Genomic DNA, 18,870 nt, shown 5'->3' with positions numbered 1-18,870 from the left:
TTTTTTGGGTTGTAGTCATCTTATCTCACCAGTTGTTTGTCTTTGACACGCTTTCTATCTCCACAAGTCCCTGCATGCATATGCCATAGTGTAATACAACGGTTTCTATAGTGTTACAACAAGTCAAGCATTCCCTCGGGCAGGGGGGTCTTTTCTCCTAGATTTGCTTCTCTTTCTTCTTCTCTCTTTTCCATCTTGTGTTTGATATATTGAACTATCCAAATGTGATTCTAATTTTGATAACGTCTTCCCTATATCTACAACATGGCCGACCCATTCTGCACCCCAACCCGACCCGCCACCTCCGCCTTGAGCAGGACGGAATTTCCTACCAGCACGATCAACAGAACGATAGGCAAAAGAAGAACCTAAGAGATCGAGCTCCATTCTCGGACAGATTTGTAAATGATGAGTCAAGTCTCGAGGATATGGTGATGGTGTTTCGCATTCCGGAACTGTTGGCAGAACAGATGGAATATACGCAGGGAATGACAGGCGAAATAAACTCCCTTCCTTGGGTATGACTCTCACCCTGTCATCGGTTCCCACGAGCCTGAATGTCTCAGCAGTCTCTTCGATAACTATTCCAGATATATCCTTGAGAGCGGCATTCTTGGCAGCAACCACAGAGAGGTGAATACCTGTGAAATCTGACTTGGAAATCTTTGATTGAAGTGGCTCAGGGTTCATTTGAGGTAACGTCTTTGGAATAGGAGATGGAAGGGGCGGAAGAGCAAGAAGTTTGGTCAAATATATTATATGAAGGTAATGCAAAGGTAAAATATCATTATAGCTGATCAACGTCAGTCAAAAAGCACTTTTGATCCACACTACTTACGAGATCTTTTGACCTCTACCCGTCACACTCCCAAGACGTTTTTTTACTTTTCGCATGCCAACCAAACCTATAGCTTCTCTTTCTTTAGCTGCATGTTCGTGCTTTTCTCTGGCCTTGCTCCTCTCCAATAAATTTCCCCTATTCCTTTTACGACCTTGTACCAGGATCGAAGATTTGGCTGAAGTTGTATCGGGAATTGTCAAAAGAGTCTTGCCTGATAGACGGGCAGAATATGTGGCTGGGTCCAGCGACAAGAGGTTGGTGAGTAAAGGCTCAGTTTGAGGAAGAAGAGGCAAAATTGGCTTCTGTTTGGCACAGAGTGGTGAGTATAACAGAAAAAGCAGGCAAATGACAAACAGACCTTGATATGAGATGAGATGACCCGGTAGGGATCTATCGGTTGTGACTTTGCTGGAACGGGAGAAACATCTCGGCTGGATGATGCTGACGGCTTCATTGATGCCATGTTGAATAATGCTTGGGATTTGTCAAGAGTGTTATACTTTTTTTTTTCAACTACAACTTTAGAACAGCTTGTATGGCAATGGTATTTTAAAAGAAACCTCAAACGAGCGGTGATCGCCGACTTAATTCTCTCATATTTAATGTAAGTGCTTCGCCCTTATCACGCTTATGGAGGCGCTGCGGCGACCTCCGCTGTGTTGTGTCGCTTGTTACAGGTCTGGCTCTGTTCATTATATTATTCAACTCGGAACACAAGCGTTTCCTGAGCAGTAGCAGAGGATATGTAAAGAGGAATATTGTAATCTATCTTTCTTTAGATACTTCATTTCGATGCACCACCAGTGCTAGTTTTGCTGTATTTCGACCTTAAGCGTTTCTACCGGAACCTTAAGAACAAATTCTTAATTACAGTGAGGCACTCAAGCCTTCATTTAATTCATTATTGACATTTTTACAAAGTATTTATCATTGCACAATACAGAATTGATACTTGGACAAAGAATAATCGTTTTCTTTTTTCAATCTGGCTGGATTTATGTGTTACTTTACCAAACTATTCGATATAATGATTTCAAGTATTGCTATCTCACTTTTTCCTTTTCTACTAGAGTAGTCTTGAGGTTCTCTATACGCTTTTAGATTAACTATACCCGTAAGGAAACGTGCCGAAAAACCGAAAGCAGGAAGCAAAATATACATAGCCAGCACAAAGTTCATGAAGCCTAACCAATATAGCTATTGTATTTGTGGCTCATCTTACCCTATAGTAAGTCGTGCATCCCGGTAGATCTACACCTAGTCACATAGCCATGATATCCATTGAAATCATCTCCTCTGCTCCCCTTAATCTCTTTTGAATTATTGATGATATAGTCCAATGCCTTCATTATAGGAATCTCTTTCGAACAGATTTATTTTGTCCTTTTGAACAACTTCCAAAGAAGAAAGGCCGACAGTACGAGAGGTATATTACTCTTTATACTTTGCCAATTGCCAAAATAAAACCGTAGAAATTCATAGATAAGCAGCAACCAATCCAGCAGCTGATCATTCGTTGGTCAAAAGAATGAAAAGGTATGTGAGAAGTGCAACAGTAGCGGAATAAGCTATAGAGTTGTTAACCTTGTACAAATGACCACGAATAAACCTACTTGCGTGTCCACCAGTTACTCCATGGCAACAAGTTCCTCATATCCTACAAGGTCTAGGAATCGATAAAAGACCGTCAAGGTACTCTCTGAAAAACTCGTAAAGGCAAGAAAAGGAAAACGAATGTAGACGGCCACGCAAAAATAAGGCATAGTCCATCGGTTCATACGGAGAAAGACTTTGAGAATCTGCCCTTTGAGAGGGATGCCATACAAGGCTCGGGTGCCAGTGGGAAGAGCCTAGTTGGAAGAGCTAAAAGCGGAGGTCAAGATAGTGTTGATAATTGAGAGAATTGCTTTGATGCTGGTAGCAGAGGCAGCCAATATAAAAGGAGATGTTGCTACCGTACCCGAATCGTTTGCCAGACGCGAATGACCATTCGCTACCAATGTACCAAAAGCGAGGACATGAAACAAAGACGCTCTCGCACAGTCACGCTTGCAAGCTCTTGAAACCGCCAAGGGTTTTTTTGTCTCTGCCACTGCCATGGCGATGCTTTCCGCTCAAGCAAAAGAACAGACGGCAAAAGCCGGTTCAACTGACCCTCACTCACCAGCCAGAGTGATCATGGAGATATGTCACTGGACAAGTTCTCTCTTGAGATTCCGCCGCTCATGTTGAGTCACCAGATCTCCTTCATCTTCGGACTGGCTTCATGTCTATTGCTCTCCCTTGTACTCCTCGTCCTGGACCAGATGATCGATGGGTCTTGGATGGATATCGTCTTGGAGACTCCCAGCCACTGATTCGTGCCGGACCATGGTCAATGTTCTTCAACGTCAGTAATAGTTAAAACGTCAACTTTGGAAAGGTGAGCAAACCAATCGTTGCATTTATGAAAATGACAACGATTAGTGAATTCCTTGTATGTTTATTACCAAGAAAATTCTTTTTCTTTTTCTTTCTTCATTCAAATAAACCAAGTCACGTGCAACAAGTTGTAAGTCACCAGCCCAGGTATCATATTTCTCAGTCGTCCAACGGCGGCGATCGCCGCCTTTCCAAGAATCATTACTGTGACGCCCAATTCTATCAATTCTGAAAAAAATGTTTCTTTTACATTTATAATAACTATTTACTAATGCAAAACGAACTTTCAAGACTCTTTTACTAACCAAGTCTACTAACTATCCACACAAAAGACCGCCAAAAGAGGAAAGTTGATGGAGAAAAGGGCGCTCATGTGCGATGAAAATGGGCTTGTTGCAAAAAAAATAATATTGACTGATGTTTGGATTGATCAATCATTACCATTTTTACTAAAAATAGGTGCTGACCTAGTGGAAGCGCAAGAAAGAATCATCGGAGCTGGTGTCTGGACGCTTTTGCTTCTCTGTTTATCCTTCTTCACTAGGGATGGTTGGTTATCACCAAATAATGGGAAAAGACGGCATGGAGCCACCAAGATTGACAAGCGCAACTGGGCTGCTTATTTTGGCATGGGATAACCAAGAAGTTAGAGGGATAGAGGAGGATGTTGGTTTTGATTGGACTGATTTATGGGAGGCGATTCAGCATGATTGCGATTCGGTTCCAGCTGCTGAGCTATCTGACGCTGAGAGGGTAGTGGAAACCATTCGCTCTGGGCTCGATTGGATGGATCTCTGGGATGACTATCAGCGTGCGTTGAGTCAACAGGGTGATCAAAAAGCCTGTAATAACGGCATGGGCCTACCTCCATCACCCACAAGCCTGCCATCTGCTACTCCTACCCAACTATCTACTCCCAAAACTCAGTCATACGCCACATTACCTCTTACCTCTTACTCGACTCCTTCTTTACTCTCCCTGGGTTCTTCGCCTTCTTCAAGGATACTTCAAACACCGTCTTCCAGCCTCCGCAACGAAGAGCCACAATTGGTGAATATGTGTGATAGTTTTGACGAAGAATGCCCTGATGAGCACGATGCCAACCCGTTCCTCATGCTGCCCCAGCAAAAGAATGATGCCTATCATAATCGCACTTCTTCTGTACCTCAGATCTTCCATCTCCCTCGGGATTGGTCTGCTGGAGATACCCCTACGCCTGTACGTTATCATCCAGAAACGTATCAAGTACCTCGTCAGCCCCAGTTTTCAAACGTTAGAGGTTCCATTGCTGTTACGGCTGTAGAGTCTTTGGCGGACGGCTGCGTGGAAAGTTTGGCTGCGATCACATGGATCACCCATCTGTCGACTTCAGGCGGTCTAATCCCATCCCTCAACCGACTCCTGTCGTTGCTGACATCCCATCTCTGTCCGGCAGTTCAAGGAATCAGTATGTTTGTGAACCACCCGAGGAAGCAGGTAAAGCTAGATAATTTCACCCAAGACAGCGTAGAGGATTTTCGACAAATAGTTGGCAAGCTTGGAAATGGGTGGCAGAAGGAGAGTATGGTACATGGAGTTCATACTGTCAACCTTTTGAGTGGAGATGCGTGAGCGATACATGATTACTTTTTGTAGTCTTGACTGACAACTACATCAGTGGAATTCGTGAAAGATCAAAGAGGAGTGTCATTGCAGAGATGAATCAAGTTCGCTCCTTGGGCCTTTCCAAGCTCATCATCCAGTAGGTGCTCAGCACAGCCTTTAATTATATATTGATCTCTTCTAGCCTAGGGTCAGGAGGCAGTCTTGATCCTTCTCGGCGCCACTATCAGTTCATCCAACTCATCTCTGACCTCCAAGATATAATTTCCTCAGTGCCCGACATCACCCTAGCTCTTGAAAATACGGTTCATCCATCTCCCCATTCTCTCACTACATTGAGCTGTCTTGTTAACATACTTTCCTACTTTCCTTCATCCCGCTTGGGATTATGTCTTGACCTTTCGCATCTGCATGTATGTGAGTTTGATCTCAATACTGACGAAGGAAGAGAGAAAATGTGGGATCTGCTGAGGCTGGCTGGCAAGACGAGACTGGTTTGTGTTCATGTCAGTGATAACTATGTGGCTCACGGTGGGAGCGGGGATCGTCATGCTAGGTAAGCCATCTGGGTTATGTTGAAACATTCTCAATAAACTTTGTCAGCATCGGTACAGGTCATATCACATTGTCGTCTTTTCGTACAGTTCTTTCTCACCCATTCTTGTCTGGAATCCCTCATTTACTTGAAACGCCACCTTATTACAAACATTTCCGTCCCAACTCGACCCTGTGGTCGATGAGAATCTATATGCTTGAGACTGAAAGAGCTGACTTGGAACGTTCTTTCCTTGATGGCATGGTGCGCATGACGGACGAGCAGTGGAGTTTACTTCAAGAAAAACTGTGGATTGAGTACAAGAAGCAAAAAAAGACGTTAGAAAGCAAAATATACAAGATAGTTCTGAGACGTGGTGGTGAAATTTGGCGAAAGTTCAAAAAGGGAAGAAAAGCGGCCGTAAGGTGCTGTAGAGCGGTAGAAAGTGTTAAGAGGAATGTGAACAGACTGAGCAAAATAGGCGGAATAGCCTGTTTTCAAAAGGATAATGGTAGTGTTACCAAATTCAACTTGAATAGTAGTGAACTAAAGAGATTCGACCATCTGAACGAGCTTGCCTGATTGTATAACATACTATGCATAAATGAAGGCTTGAACCCAAAACATGATCAGTTCAAACTTTTGTGAAGCACATGTACTAAACTCACCAAGATTCGTCATTATCCTTGCAACTCGACGTCGTGCTCTTTGCCTCTTACAAAACCGGACCACCGTCTCATTTCCTCAACTCCAACCACGCCTCTCTGGTCTCCCTCAATGCATCTCAACACGGCATCAGCTACATGGTCTACATGTAAAGGATATGTCTTGAGAGCTTCTGCTGCCCCATGAAGAGCCGTTCCTTTGGGAAAAATATTGGGTATGCCACTTGCTGCAGAGGCTTTGGCGGAGAGGTTAATCAGAAAAGCAGGAAGAGTACTCAGAGGTCTCAGGTGAGGATGATACATTAAACCTGCAGCACTTATTAGCTGCGTTTCTCCCAAAGCGTCAAGGTATATGCACCCGGTCTGATGAAGAGTGGTCTAACACTTTGTGTCTCGGAACAACGTCTAGCAATCTCTAATTCTGCTTCCCGTTTACTCTCAATGTATCTCCTTGGAACAAGAGGCCTAAACGCATCAGCAGCAGAGATGTAAACAAATGTCTTCTCATTTGTTCTGCCATCTGTAGGAGCAGTGGGCGATGGTGTCGAGATAAGAGTATTCAAGACAGTCAAAGCTGTTTATGGTCAGCAAAACAGCGCGTAACTTAAGCCATTCGATTGCTGGCTTACCAGAATCACGGTTCATACCCTCATATCCTCTCTTTCGCTCCATGCCAGTCTTCAAAGGATTACTTCCACCGTATAGGGCGTTACTGAAGCTCTTGATCAACGAAAAAGGGTTTCCTTCGCGAACAGCCTTCTTATAGCCAGTATCTTCAAGCAATATACCCAGAGTATGTACAACAGCGGTCGAGGACGAAATGAGAGATGTATAGCTAAAAGGTTCGAATGCGTCTGCAGCGACCCAATTCACTTTAGAAACCCAGGCTGGGGTATGGCCAGCAGGAGATGTAAACGGCTTGCCAGACGAGCTGTAGACTGCTAAGCAAGAATCATAGGGGCATAGGGAAATAAGCAAACCTCATGCTAGTTACATGCCATCCCTTCAACGCTGCCATTCTACAGATAGTCGAGCCTGTTATGGTATCGTGAGCGATTCGACATACTGACTTCAGACTGAGCCACCAAATCACTCACCCAGAAAGCCATTCCCACCAACTACCAACAACTTAGGGACTGACATTATATTTTAATAAGATAAAATTGATAAAAACAAAAGATGAAATAGAAGACCAACGTATCAACAGAAAGTGGAGGGCAGGCGGACATCGCCGCCTTCCATCGAAAGACGAAGAGTTGCAATATCAGATAATTCTTTTTGCTTTCTTCAACCTACAAGGACTCTAAGATTACCATGTCTGCAGCATCTCCCTCGGCCCTTATAGCGGAGGTGCTGCGCCAGCCAGATGATCTGCTAAAAGTTGCTGCATATCGCAAGAAGTTGCTAAAGGAGAAGTCCACCCTTGATACCAAGCTCTCGGAGGGTGTAAAGACTCAGTTAGATGCTACGAGGGATGCGCTTTTGAAGCTACAAACCAGCAAGGCAGCAGTAGCTACAATAAGAGAAGAGATGTCGGCTATTGAAAAACTAATGGACAAAGAGGACAGTGGTAAAGCGTTTGAAAAGATCACGAGGGTGAGAGCCATTCTGGATTGATATCTTGTTTGTTCAAGCTGACTAGTTAGTAGGTGTCAATGGTTCATAGGAATTTTTCCCAAACATCAGCTATGGTTCAAAACTTGCGTTCAATGTCTGAAAAGGTTTATCACATTTCTTCATTGCTCGATTCTGATAAGAATCATCCTCTCGGACCTTGTGGCCCCTGTCCAAACCTTTTGCCTATACACTTTCAATTACAACAGCTCGAGTCTTTTCGGAATGAAACTATGCACCAAGCCAAAAAATCTGATCCTCAGGAGAGAGAAACTTTGTCACAGTGGTTTGAGAAGCTAGATAAAGTGGGCAAGGATTTTGAGGCGTGGTTATGGGAGATTGGCAGTAGAGTGGTTGAATGCGTCAGAAAGGGTCATGGAGGTACAATAGTCAGATTGTTGAAAATCATTGAGTTTGAAGGCAAACAGGATGAAAAGGTGAGTATGAAGTCGGTTTTGGAAGTTCTAACCACGTACAGGCTGTTGCTATGCGTCTTGTCCGCAAAGTTGCTACAACAGATACTGCTTCCAAATTTAAATCCATGCAAGCCAATGCTAGAGTGATCAAGAATTACCGTCACAAATTCCTTGATTGTCTGAAAGCCACCGTTGCCCAGTCTTTTGAAAACCACTTTCTTGACAACCAACACGACTTTCTTGCTTTTCTTGAGGGATTATCATGGGTGTATCAGGATATCATCAGAATCAAGGATGATGTAGAACGGCTCTTCCCAGCAGATTATGACATTGGCAAATTTTTTGTCAAGACATACCATCAATGCTTGAACGACTCATTAAGAAAAGTAGTTAACTCTGCGCCAGAGGCCAAGGTGTTACTCGAACTTCATGCATGGATCAAGGAATACCGAGTCAGTATGAAAGAACTAGAAATACCCGCCGCTTGGCTGCAGCCTCCTCTCTTGGACGGCAAATCACAAGACCTCATTGAAGACTATGTTAAAATCATTGTCACCAAATTAGAAGAGTGGACAGTGAACCTAATGAAGGAAGAGACTGGCACATTTACATGGCGCACACGTGAGCCCGAGCAGGGTGATGATGGCCAATTTGGCATGGAAGGCGTGGTCGACTTTTTCCAACTTGTCAACCAACAATGTGACCTTGCTCTTGATTCCAATCAGGGCGCAGTATTAGCAAGAGTTGTTACAGAATCGGCTAGGGTGATGAGGAGTGTACAAGACGAATGGTTGAAACTTCTTGAGGAGGAAATGAAGGGCCATATGGAAAAGAAAGCGGAGGAGGTTTTGCCAGGTTTGGTTGAGTACGTCATTGCGCTCGCCAATGATCAGCTCAAATCTGCCGATTATGTTGAAACTCTCTTGGCCAAATTGGAGCCACTTGTCTCGGACAAGTATAAACAAACCATATCCGCCCGTCTGAATGGGGCCATTGACGGATACCTCGACGTCGCCAAACGATGTACTTCCGCCCTTGTCGAGTTCGTCTTTCATGATCTCAGAGGTGTTACCAAATCCTTCATAACTTCTGCATGGTACACTGATCAGCTTATGAACCAAGTTATTGAGACTATGAAGGATTATATGGGCGACTATCAGTCATACTTGAACCCATCCATATTCGAAATTCTCATTGAAGACTTGCTAGATGCTTTTATAATATGTTATCTCAACGCTCTGCGTCGAGCCGCCTCAAACTCTCTACGTATCCCGCTCGCTATCCAAACGATCAAATCAGACATATCCTCTGCATTTAACTTTTTCTCCGAGTTTAAGCAGCCGCAAGATTTGGAGCAAAACTTTGCTGTCCTTGACATGGTTGTTAACATGCTTGATGCTTCTCCTCAAATGGTCTTCATGGACTATTGGAACTTTGCCAAAGAACATGGGCCACAGTTGGCGTTTGTGGAAAACTTAATGAAAGCAAGAGATGATTTGGATAGAGATACTGTCAAGGAGATGATGGAAACTCTCAGGAGAAAGGTGAAGGAAGAGCAGATTGGTGATCCAGAACAGCCAACAATTATGGTAAGCATCTCTACCTTGCAAGTAGTGAACTAATACTGAACAATGCTAATCGTTGATGTAGGTTAAGGTGCAAGCGACGTCTGGTGGGCTTTTCTCGAATCTTACCAACTTGGCTGGCTCCTACGCAAGCAATTTCACCACCCCAAGCTTCTCTACTTCAGGACTCAAGCCAACTTGAACTACACTTTTTCTTTTTAGTACATTCTGCATACAGATTCGGGGGCATCAATGCCTACTTTAACTTGCTATTCCTACTTTCTTCACTCTTACCCGTCCCTTGTCATCCATTCAAGAATGAAGCATTATTGGTTACGAACATGATTGTACTGTATTACTGATATTAATGTATTTATCAAATTTCGCTTGGCTTTTGGCATTGCCCCTACAATAATAAACTTAAGATTAAATCTATCGCCTACTTGCGACACTTCAATCAACTTCATTTGCGTCATTTTTTTTCTGAACAGTTTTGTTTGGTAATTTTGCAACCACCTCATCAATTTTCCTAAATTGCCATGCGAATCTGGAGGGATAAAGGAATGGTCGCAGATCGAAACGATTGTCATCAGGACTATACGACTCCATATGCACCGAAGGTGTAATTGTGGTCCTGTTAAGATGCTGAGCAATGTGTATACCCCCACAATTATATCAAGTGCGTACATTTTGTGCCTATTGATGGCATACATGAAGAAGAAATGTTTGACCTTTTCCGCAATTTCCGTAGCAGACAAATACGATCCCCATTCTTGAATGAGTTTGCCGAACATGCTGAAAGGTCCGCATTTTTCAACTTTTCGTAGCCGACCAAACACAGAGAGTTCTTCATAAGTCATTCCCATTTCAGCTTCATCAGACTGAACAACTTTATCAGGGCCAACGGGTATAAGCTCTGCAGTAGGAATAGCATGTAGGAAGCTGCGCAATCTATCAACATCAGATCATCAAAAAAACAAGATCAACAAACTCGTAGAGAATTGGAAGATTGAAGTTAACTTGTGACCAAGCAATGAATTTTTTTAAGTCCGTCTTACTGATACCACCAATTGGATTGACGTCGGCACTGGAGCAACTATTGCTTTATGAGCAAGGTTCAAGAAGAAGATTTGGATCCACTTAGGACACACTCATATTTAGTCAAATAACCTCTCAAGCTCTCATCAACATTCGCGCTTCCCAAGACCAACAGCCCACCAACTCTACCTCTCGCCCAGGGGAGCAGCTGAGCGAACATGTAGCCGACAACCATCCTCAAACGAGCCTAATAAGCTGTTAGTTCCAATTATCTTTATTAGTTGTTCACAGGCGATGAAAAAGCATACTTGTATGTTTTGTAAAGCGATATTTTCGGCAGAAGAGCCACCATGTACTTTGAATTGGGGTGACTTGCCAGTGAAGAGGTTGAAAATTCCCTTAACAGCACTTACAGCTGTGTCCATATTGAGGTCGACGTGATAGCTGATACCAAGAGTTCATTATGGTGAAGTATTGAACATACAGTGCGGTACTCACGCTCCAATAGCTTCTGCAAGGTCTTTGGCTCTCTGCCTTGTCTCTGTGCTAGAGTTTTCGGTTCCCATATAACATGTATGGAAAATCCTACTAGCAAACTCCTTCGGATCAGTAGGAATGTAGGTGCTGTCTTCAAGCTCGCCAACAATCCTTCTGGCATCAGAAATCACAATGTCATCGCCTTTCGCAGCATGCTGAACCACAAGACGACACATAGAATGAACAATAATAGCAGTAGCGCAAGAATCGATACCACCAGATAGTGGAAGAAAGTAACCTTGAGTTCGAGAGCGGCGAAGATAATCCCAAAGCCAACATGCTGGACCAAGGCTATACAAAGTCAAGTTTGCGAATCATATCGGCCAAAGCCCACACTCACGCAATCTCTTCTTCAGGGGTATGATAAGTCACTTCCATAGTACCTTTAGTCTCCTCATGACCTACTCTAATACCTTGTCCGCCATCGAGTCTAGTATCCACTTCAACTCGCTCATACGCTTCGGCCTGAGCACTCTGCATTCTTCTGCTGCTTGTCGTTCGGTGGGCTCTTACAGCCTCTAAATCGACAGTAGCTGTAACAACTTCAACATCAGAGAGGGAAAACTGGGATCCTTGGGCCAAGACACGGCCATTCATAGCAATCAAACAGGCTCCATCGTAATAGAGACGGTCACCATCGCAACCTTGTTGATTGGCGTAGAGGTAGATTCCACCAAGCTTATAATTTACGCGTCGGCTGAGGTGCTACAGTACGCCAATGACAAACTCACCTTCATAGTAGCCTCCTTAATCAGCTCAACTCGTCGATTCAGTTTACGAAGCTCGTGATGACTACCGGAAGAGTTGGTGAAGATTTCTACACCGTCAAGTCCCATGAGAATGTGGGGACTAGATAGTAGGAATCAGTGCGAGGGTTGTAATGACGTGGATAACTTACGAAGCAGGAGTGAAAAGTTCCTCACAAAGCTCTACACCGATAACGGTGTCTTCAGTGGCCACGACAGCATCTCCAAAAGGTACGTGGGTCTAAGTTGTCTTCAACAGCTGATCCACCGACCCAATTTATTGAACCTTGGAGAACAATCATGGTCAACCTACCTGACCAGTGACCTTTCTAATCATGTGCGGCAAAGGGTGTGTCTCGACTTGTCTGTGCTTGTGCCAGGGCGTGAAGTGTCTCAACTCTCTCTACAATCATTTCTCGTCAATTTCTTCTCCATCACGTAGCGAGCTATCTCACATAGTTGCCATCATTGGCCATCCACATTTTTGGTCGAATCATCAGAATCTTGCCGTTGTAAATGATGACTCGACAATTATAATTGTTATCTTTATGCTCGAGGGGCCTTCAATTCAATCAACGCCGCATAATTATAAATATGTGATGTGTTTGACAGACATTCCAATGTCACAGACAATACCCTTGGCTTCTTCACTTTGCAAAATAGTAGCAAGCACCTCCCAAGAGTGTAGCATCGTATCGCCTATAAGCCCATTCAGCACCTTGCCGTAGTAGGCCATTATAACAGTATCACCTTCCAAAAAGTGATCAAGACAACCATAGCCAGGAATCTCTAGCTCTGGGCCAACACGAAGGGTTGCTCCGCGGGATTTGGCAATACTGATTGAACGGAGGATACGCTCGCAATTGCCCTGCATAATCTCGTCAGCATAGTCTCAGTAAATTAGAGGAAAGCAGTATGTCTACATCAAAGTCGAGGGCCCATTGGTCGAGCTGACTGTTTCCAAGACGCCATGAGCCTCATTCTACAAGTCCAACAGCCAGACTTACCAACTACAGACGATCCATCAGCCACAGAAATTCTTTCGATAAAATATAGGATAGGCAAACCCACGTTGCTACAGTGACCAAGTGCATACTTTTAAACACTTTGTAGGAATGAGAAATAGAAAATTCTTAAAATAAATCTAAAATATATCTAAAATGTAACTGGATCCTATGATGACATTGCACCTCCACCAAGAAAAGCGGTGATGTCCGACATCGATTGTATAGTGAGTGGCAGGACCAACATGCATATGCTCTATAGAAAACTTGAATTATGACTTATTCTCTACGTTTTGCAATCCCATAAGTCTATGCTCCTTAAGCACCTCATTGCATGAGATAGAGGGTGACTTGAAAACCGGGTCTTGACCCGTAGTACTCTTGGGAAATGCAATAACATCTCTGATCGACTTGGCACCACACAAGATCGCAACGATTCTGTCCAATCCTGGGTAGAGTTGTCAGCTACTTTGAAGCGCAACGCATGCAGAGCACATGGTGGGTCACTTACCCAATGCAATCCCGCCATGCGGAGGCGCACCACATCTCAAAGCTCGTAAGAGATGGCCGAATCTTTCAATTTCTTGCTCATTCAGCTGTAAGATCTCCTTCATCACCCATTCTTGCAATCTGAAGTCATGTATTCTGACGCTTCCTCCTCCAATCTCCTGCCCATCCAAGACAAGATCGTAATGTTGACCGCGGACACCTTCAGCTTTGCCAGCTTTAAGGTCGGCGAGGTCTTGGAACATCGGTGCAGTGAAGGGATGGTGTGTGGAGGAGTAACGACCTCGAGAGAGATGTAGTTTGTCTTCATCAGCAAGTGTAAACAAGGGAAACTGAGTGATCCAGAGGAAATGTGGGCGTGTGGGAAGAGTCATGAGGCCTATAGAAGATGATTAGCCATGCTCAGGCGTTAGATGACAATAAGACAGATTTGACCCTTTGTAACAAGCTGTTCCATTATTTGCACACGTAATCTTCCCAAATTTGTCCATCCTCCCTACAATGTCTTTAGTCGCTGCAGTTTTACGAATTTTGTAGACTCACTTCAGCAATCTTCTTTCTCCTGGAAAGCCAAACTATATCGCCGGGCTGAACACCACCAGGTATAGATTTGTCCATTTCTAGTTCCAAGGGGATGGTTAATACAGAATCATTGGCCCATGTATGAATATTAGACTCTGAAATTTTGACATAGTCAATCTGTGCATCATCAGTAAGGAGTGAATTGAAGGCAAGAAATGATGGACATACAGCGTTATTTACGCTTGCAATAGCTGGAATATCGAGCTCTGCAGCTTGTTTGGCGGGAGTTATCATCCATTCAACGGTGTATGGACTTTGATCCAACAAGATTTTGTCCAGAGAAATGTCTGATAGAGTTGGATAATAACCGATAGGTAGTGTCTAGAGATTTATCAACACTGACCAGATTGTGCACAAGAACGATCACTTACATACATATCAAATCTGGTGTCAGGTTTATCAGATCCATACTAAGTTGTTTTGAGCGTCTTTCTTGATGAAGGTAGCACTTACCACATCCATAGCAACCTCATATGGCATGACTCTGAACCAGCCCTCTAGATCTACGCCCTTCACTTCTTTCCAAATCTTTTTTATCATCCCCTCTACCACCTCTCTCACCTCTTGCCCTCCAATAGCCCAGGTAGACCTCATGTTTTGATCTCCTTCAACGTTTGGAGGCGCTCCACTGACAAAGCCCATCTCGAGATCGATCTGGGTGAACTCGGGCTGTCTATCTTTTCTGCCGTCCTCATCACGGAAGCAACGTGCTATCTGAAAATACTTAGGCACAGCGCCTGACGAAATAAGGAGCTGCTTGGGCTGTTGAGGAGATTGCGGAAGGGCATAGAAAGTGGGATGACCTTCAGGTGTGGGCGACCGTGTTGGGATGAGAAACTCGCGAGCACCCTCGGGCGAGGAGTTAAGCAGGATAGGAGTCTCGACCTCGGTAAATCCTTGGTTGTATAGGTAGTTTCTCACAAGATGTGTTACTTTGCTTCTGAGCTTCAAGTTGTCGGCTAATTCTCGACGACGAAGGTCAAGATATCGATGCTGAGCTCGAAGGTCTTCATTTGCCTATACTGGCTGAGCTAGACTCCTTGATTATTCCCAAAACATACAATTTCAGGCCTATTTGGGTAGAATGGTAATTGACTATCAGCAGGGTTGAGTAAAGTCGCATTCTCAATTTCAAGCTCAATCTCATCAACGCCCTATACTTGGGTCAGGCAAATTACGCTTGATCGGACATTGCATTTACAGATGCTATGGTTTTTGACTTTTGTTTCCTTTCTTTGACAATAGCTTCTATCAGGACAACACTTTCGAGGGGATAAACCATCATGATGGAGGAGATTTCCTTTGAACGAGATATCACTTGTACGCCAGAAGACGACGAGCTGGAACGGAAAGTGAAGAAATGAAGATTATCTGATGCACGTCTCCAGGAAAGTCAATAAGTAGACAGGTCTTTGCTAAAGAATGGATGATTTACCTCTGAGAAGTGAGCCATCCTGCAATCACTACCTTTTGGTCCACCAGCGCTGGGCAAAGTTCTGAAATGTCATGAGTAATTGTTGCCCGTGGTCCTATACAAACCGTGAGTTTAGCTCTGTATAGGGATGTTCCCTCAATTTACCAACACCTACCATGGTGAGCACTCAGAAAGCCATTATCTTGAAATGGCTGGATGGCTCTAGGAGCCAAGGTTGTGGCTGAGTTGAACCTCTTCACTATACGTATAGTGCTACCAACTGCTCTGTACGCTGTCCTTGAACATGTATACAGAGTCAATGATAATCCTCGAGCCTTGATCATTATATTATGCTTTTATAAGGTTGTTTTTAAAAAATTAAAATTGAAGAGTGAATAGCTAGACTTTTTTGTGCCTCCACCTTTGGTCTTTTCCGAATGGGTCGATCGTCCTTTTCTCCATCTATTATCTTATCTTATCTTTCCTCTTACAGAACCAACAAAAATGACTTTTCGAATACAAGTACTCGCAGAAGCTCTTATGCGGGTCCCTTCTTCTTCCTTCACTCGCACTACTCTAGTTTCCGCCGTACGCTCACTTCGTCCAGAAGTCTCTGATCCAGAAGGAGTGGTAGATACAGTCTTTGGATCTGGTCAAGTGGGACCTGTTCAAGATCTAGTCAATGCTTGGGAAAAGGTTGGAAAAAGTATGATGGCAGGTGAAGGTGAAGGAAAAGATAGAAAAGGTTATGCCGAGATACTGAGTAGGAGGCTATCGTTCAGTTCACAAGTTGGAGAACACCTAGTAGAGGTATATACCTCTGTTTTCTCAATTTACCGTTGGATTGCTGACAAACTCAAGGCATATGCCAACCTGACTACCCCTCAAAACACACACAACCTCCCTCTACCACTCAGTTCCATCCGTACTCTCCTCTCTTCGCTGCCTTCTCCGCCTGCAATGTACGCACCACCAGGTGCACCCAACCTCCCGAATCTCTCTCAGCTCCTCAACCTTCCAGGCCTTCAAAATCTACCTTTGCTGCGCTTGAATCCGTTCGGCCCGTTGGCCTATGCTTGGCGAATCGCAGATGAAACAGTGTATTTGGCTACAGACAAATATTTATCAACGAACCACGATAAAGGGCGAGATCTCAAGCGAGGATACTGGAACGAGCCAGTCGGGTTTGGACCAGAGTGGTACGGCGAAAGACTTGGTTTGGCCTTGGTATACCTTGCTGCTGGTGTGTCTTAAGCCAATAGTCCTTGATAAAGCTCACAATTGTATTTGCAGAGTCTCATCTTCTCCAGCCATATTCCAAGATTCAGTCCCAAACGGGCCAGAACCCCCATTTTCCTGCAGCTTTGGAATCACTGCAAACCAATCTGGAGCGATACAAGTCTGTGGTGGGATTGATTGAAGGCACTGAAGAGAATGTTGGCGATGCAATGGGTTTCATGGACTATATAGTCAGAAGTTTGTACGGCCTGAAAACAAGTCGTTATTGGTAGCCTCTATACAAACAATGCATGTTTAGTATCTAAATATTTGCATTCTTATTTTTACTATTCATCTACTGCTACATAAACCTGTCCCTAATTGCTGAGTATTACAGACTTAGAGCTTGAGGCCAAGCTTGGCAAATTGAGCCTTGTCGTTCATCTCCGGGTTCTTCTCCTGGAAAATGTCGTATACAGGCTCAAAGTCATTGGACTGGTCGCAAACCCTAGCTGGAGGGTGTGATTTGGCAAGCTTCTCAAGTTTGTCAAAGTCCTCCTTGGACAGATCAACAACTAAGAAAGTGTAAATGACACAGTTGTATGCAAAAACCAAACGCCTTACGTTTAATGTTGTTGGCAATTCGTTCAGGGGTAACAGACTTGGGCACGGGGTTCACACCCCGTTTAACCAGCCAGGTTAATAAAATGTTGGCCGTCTGGACTTGGTACTTATCGGCAAGTTGCTGAATATCCTGATTGTCACGAAGATTGGTGTTACCAGTACCACCGAGAGGAGAGTAACCCTGAGGAAGGATGTCCTTGGATTTGAGGTAAGCAATGAGCTCAGGCTGGGGGCATTGAATGGAAAGTTCAATCTGGTCTGGTGACAAGTCAGCATTTTCACAAACAAAAAAGACCAAAACCCACTGGCAACAGGCTTGATTTTGGCCTCTTTGAGAAGCTTCTCAATTCTGTTGATGTTGAAATTTGACACACCAATACACTTCACGAGGCCCTTCTCGACAAGCTTTCCTAGATATGAGTGCCGCTCGCAAAGCCTTTGCCTATTCACGCACTTTTTCCATCTCTCTCCAAGTGGGAATTACATTCTCGGCCAGCTCGAGATCTAGCTTGTACTTGCCGTTATCGGCTTTTACAGCGTGAGACCACTGAGGAACCTTTCCCTCGGGAGCATTAACCTGGAGGTTGATCTATAGACAGTAATATCAGTACGGAACTATTCCAAGACAGGTCACTCACATTCCAGTGCATCAAGTACATGTCAAGGTATTCGACACCCAAGTTCTTCAAGGTATCCTTGAGGGCCAACTCAACATGCTCGGGGTGGTGGTGCAACTCGAAAAGCTTAGAGGTAATCCAGATCTCTTCACGAGGAATACCAGATGCCTTGATACCTTCCCCAACCTCTTTCTCGTTGCCATAAGCCCAGGCACAACTGTTTCGTGGTGAGCCACAGCCCAGAGAAAACAGTTTTGCAAAAGCACTCACTCAATGTGCCTGTAGCCACTCTTGAGAGCAGACTCCACAGCTTTAGCAACCTCTCCAGGCCTTGACAAGTCAGCATGTCTTCCAACATAACGTCATGATACCTCAGCTCCAACCAACTCCAATCTTCCACCACCAGAGAGCCAAGCGGACACAACAAATGACGTAGTACTTACTTGGATTGCCACTGCATATGAAAGCCATTTAGCCTCAGTCCCCAAACGACGATGTAGAGAACGACTACTCACGGTACCGAGACCGATGGAGGGAATCTTGAGACCATTGCTCAGAGTAAAGTGTGTAGGAAGAACCATTTTGCACTTGTTTACAGTGGATTACGATAGCCTGGTAAAAATAGACGATATGGTAAAAGCCTTTTTATTCTACTCTTTTAGCAAAAGAATACAAACAGTGGGATACAAAAAAATAATGGATGGGTATATATATAGGTTTGCGACGTTTATGACCTCATCGGTTTATGTAGCGACATCGTTGACCAACCACAGGGCAGAATCAGATAAACCCTTAAATCACCTATAAGTTATCTTTTCTGGCAGTCACGTGATCATCTGCGGGTGTCAAGGATTTGACTCCGTTTATAGATATTGCATAGAAGAAAGTAAACTATAAACATGAATGTTTATGGAGCTATGCTAC

The 18,870-nt window shown here is 44.1% G+C and overlaps 8 protein-coding genes across 8 annotated transcripts; 3 read left to right on the top strand and 5 right to left on the bottom strand.

The window, feature by feature from the left end:
• Nucleotides 1-123: 123 nt before the first annotated feature.
• L203_102549 (uncharacterized protein) lies at nt 124-1,295 on the bottom strand (the record flags this gene model as incomplete). Its single annotated transcript, XM_066211974.1, has 3 exons — nt 124-793; nt 839-1,143; nt 1,200-1,295. The coding sequence occupies 3 exons, from the start codon at nt 1,293-1,295 to the stop codon at nt 124-126; spliced, it is 1,071 nt and encodes a 356-aa protein (XP_066068071.1).
• A 2,513-nt stretch (nt 1,296-3,808) lies between these two features.
• On the top strand, nt 3,809-5,981 carry L203_102548 (uncharacterized protein; the record flags this gene model as incomplete). The annotated part of the gene is made up of 4 exons (XM_066211973.1): nt 3,809-4,869; nt 4,920-5,003; nt 5,049-5,420; nt 5,468-5,981. The coding sequence occupies 4 exons, from the start codon at nt 3,809-3,811 to the stop codon at nt 5,979-5,981; spliced, it is 2,031 nt and encodes a 676-aa protein (XP_066068070.1).
• A 98-nt stretch (nt 5,982-6,079) lies between these two features.
• L203_102547 (uncharacterized protein) lies at nt 6,080-7,207 on the bottom strand (the record flags this gene model as incomplete). Its single annotated transcript, XM_066211972.1, has 5 exons — nt 6,080-6,372; nt 6,423-6,638; nt 6,694-6,995; nt 7,045-7,099; nt 7,162-7,207. The coding sequence occupies 5 exons, from the start codon at nt 7,205-7,207 to the stop codon at nt 6,080-6,082; spliced, it is 912 nt and encodes a 303-aa protein (XP_066068069.1).
• A 171-nt stretch (nt 7,208-7,378) lies between these two features.
• On the top strand, nt 7,379-9,861 carry L203_102546 (uncharacterized protein; the record flags this gene model as incomplete). Its single annotated transcript, XM_066211971.1, has 4 exons — nt 7,379-7,660; nt 7,714-8,059; nt 8,116-9,683; nt 9,745-9,861. 4 exons carry the CDS (start codon nt 7,379-7,381, stop codon nt 9,859-9,861), a joined length of 2,313 nt encoding a protein of 770 aa, XP_066068068.1.
• A 251-nt stretch (nt 9,862-10,112) lies between these two features.
• On the bottom strand, nt 10,113-13,074 carry L203_102545 (NAD+ synthetase; the record flags this gene model as incomplete). Its single annotated transcript, XM_066211970.1, has 15 exons — nt 10,113-10,293; nt 10,347-10,601; nt 10,651-10,755; nt 10,811-10,944; nt 11,006-11,141; nt 11,196-11,525; nt 11,575-11,912; nt 11,966-12,083; nt 12,133-12,221; nt 12,294-12,383; nt 12,436-12,541; nt 12,595-12,679; nt 12,731-12,848; nt 12,904-12,934; nt 13,052-13,074. The coding sequence occupies 15 exons, from the start codon at nt 13,072-13,074 to the stop codon at nt 10,113-10,115; spliced, it is 2,139 nt and encodes a 712-aa protein (XP_066068067.1).
• Nucleotides 13,075-13,256: 182 nt separating this feature from the next.
• Nucleotides 13,257-15,831, bottom strand: L203_102544 (aspartate-tRNA ligase; the record flags this gene model as incomplete). The annotated part of the gene is made up of 11 exons (XM_066211969.1): nt 13,257-13,432; nt 13,496-13,870; nt 13,927-13,987; nt 14,035-14,190; nt 14,242-14,394; nt 14,445-14,483; nt 14,527-15,090; nt 15,135-15,227; nt 15,275-15,455; nt 15,509-15,602; nt 15,663-15,831. The coding sequence occupies 11 exons, from the start codon at nt 15,829-15,831 to the stop codon at nt 13,257-13,259; spliced, it is 2,061 nt and encodes a 686-aa protein (XP_066068066.1).
• A 160-nt stretch (nt 15,832-15,991) lies between these two features.
• On the top strand, nt 15,992-16,998 carry L203_102543 (uncharacterized protein; the record flags this gene model as incomplete). The annotated part of the gene is made up of 3 exons (XM_066211968.1): nt 15,992-16,297; nt 16,349-16,730; nt 16,781-16,998. 3 exons carry the CDS (start codon nt 15,992-15,994, stop codon nt 16,996-16,998), a joined length of 906 nt encoding a protein of 301 aa, XP_066068065.1.
• Nucleotides 16,999-17,104: 106 nt separating this feature from the next.
• Nucleotides 17,105-18,527, bottom strand: L203_102542 (uncharacterized protein; the record flags this gene model as incomplete). Its single annotated transcript, XM_066211967.1, has 8 exons — nt 17,105-17,280; nt 17,330-17,587; nt 17,635-17,734; nt 17,784-17,918; nt 17,968-18,163; nt 18,217-18,276; nt 18,390-18,400; nt 18,462-18,527. The coding sequence occupies 8 exons, from the start codon at nt 18,525-18,527 to the stop codon at nt 17,105-17,107; spliced, it is 1,002 nt and encodes a 333-aa protein (XP_066068064.1).
• Nucleotides 18,528-18,870: the final 343 nt, after the last annotated feature.

This window comes from Cryptococcus depauperatus, chromosome 3 (genome assembly GCF_001720195.1).
Source record: "Cryptococcus depauperatus CBS 7841 chromosome 3, complete sequence".
NCBI lineage: Eukaryota > Fungi > Basidiomycota > Tremellomycetes > Tremellales > Cryptococcaceae > Cryptococcus > Cryptococcus depauperatus.
The sequence above is the reverse complement of the archived record's forward strand: the minus strand, read 5'-3'. Positions and strand labels throughout refer to the sequence as shown.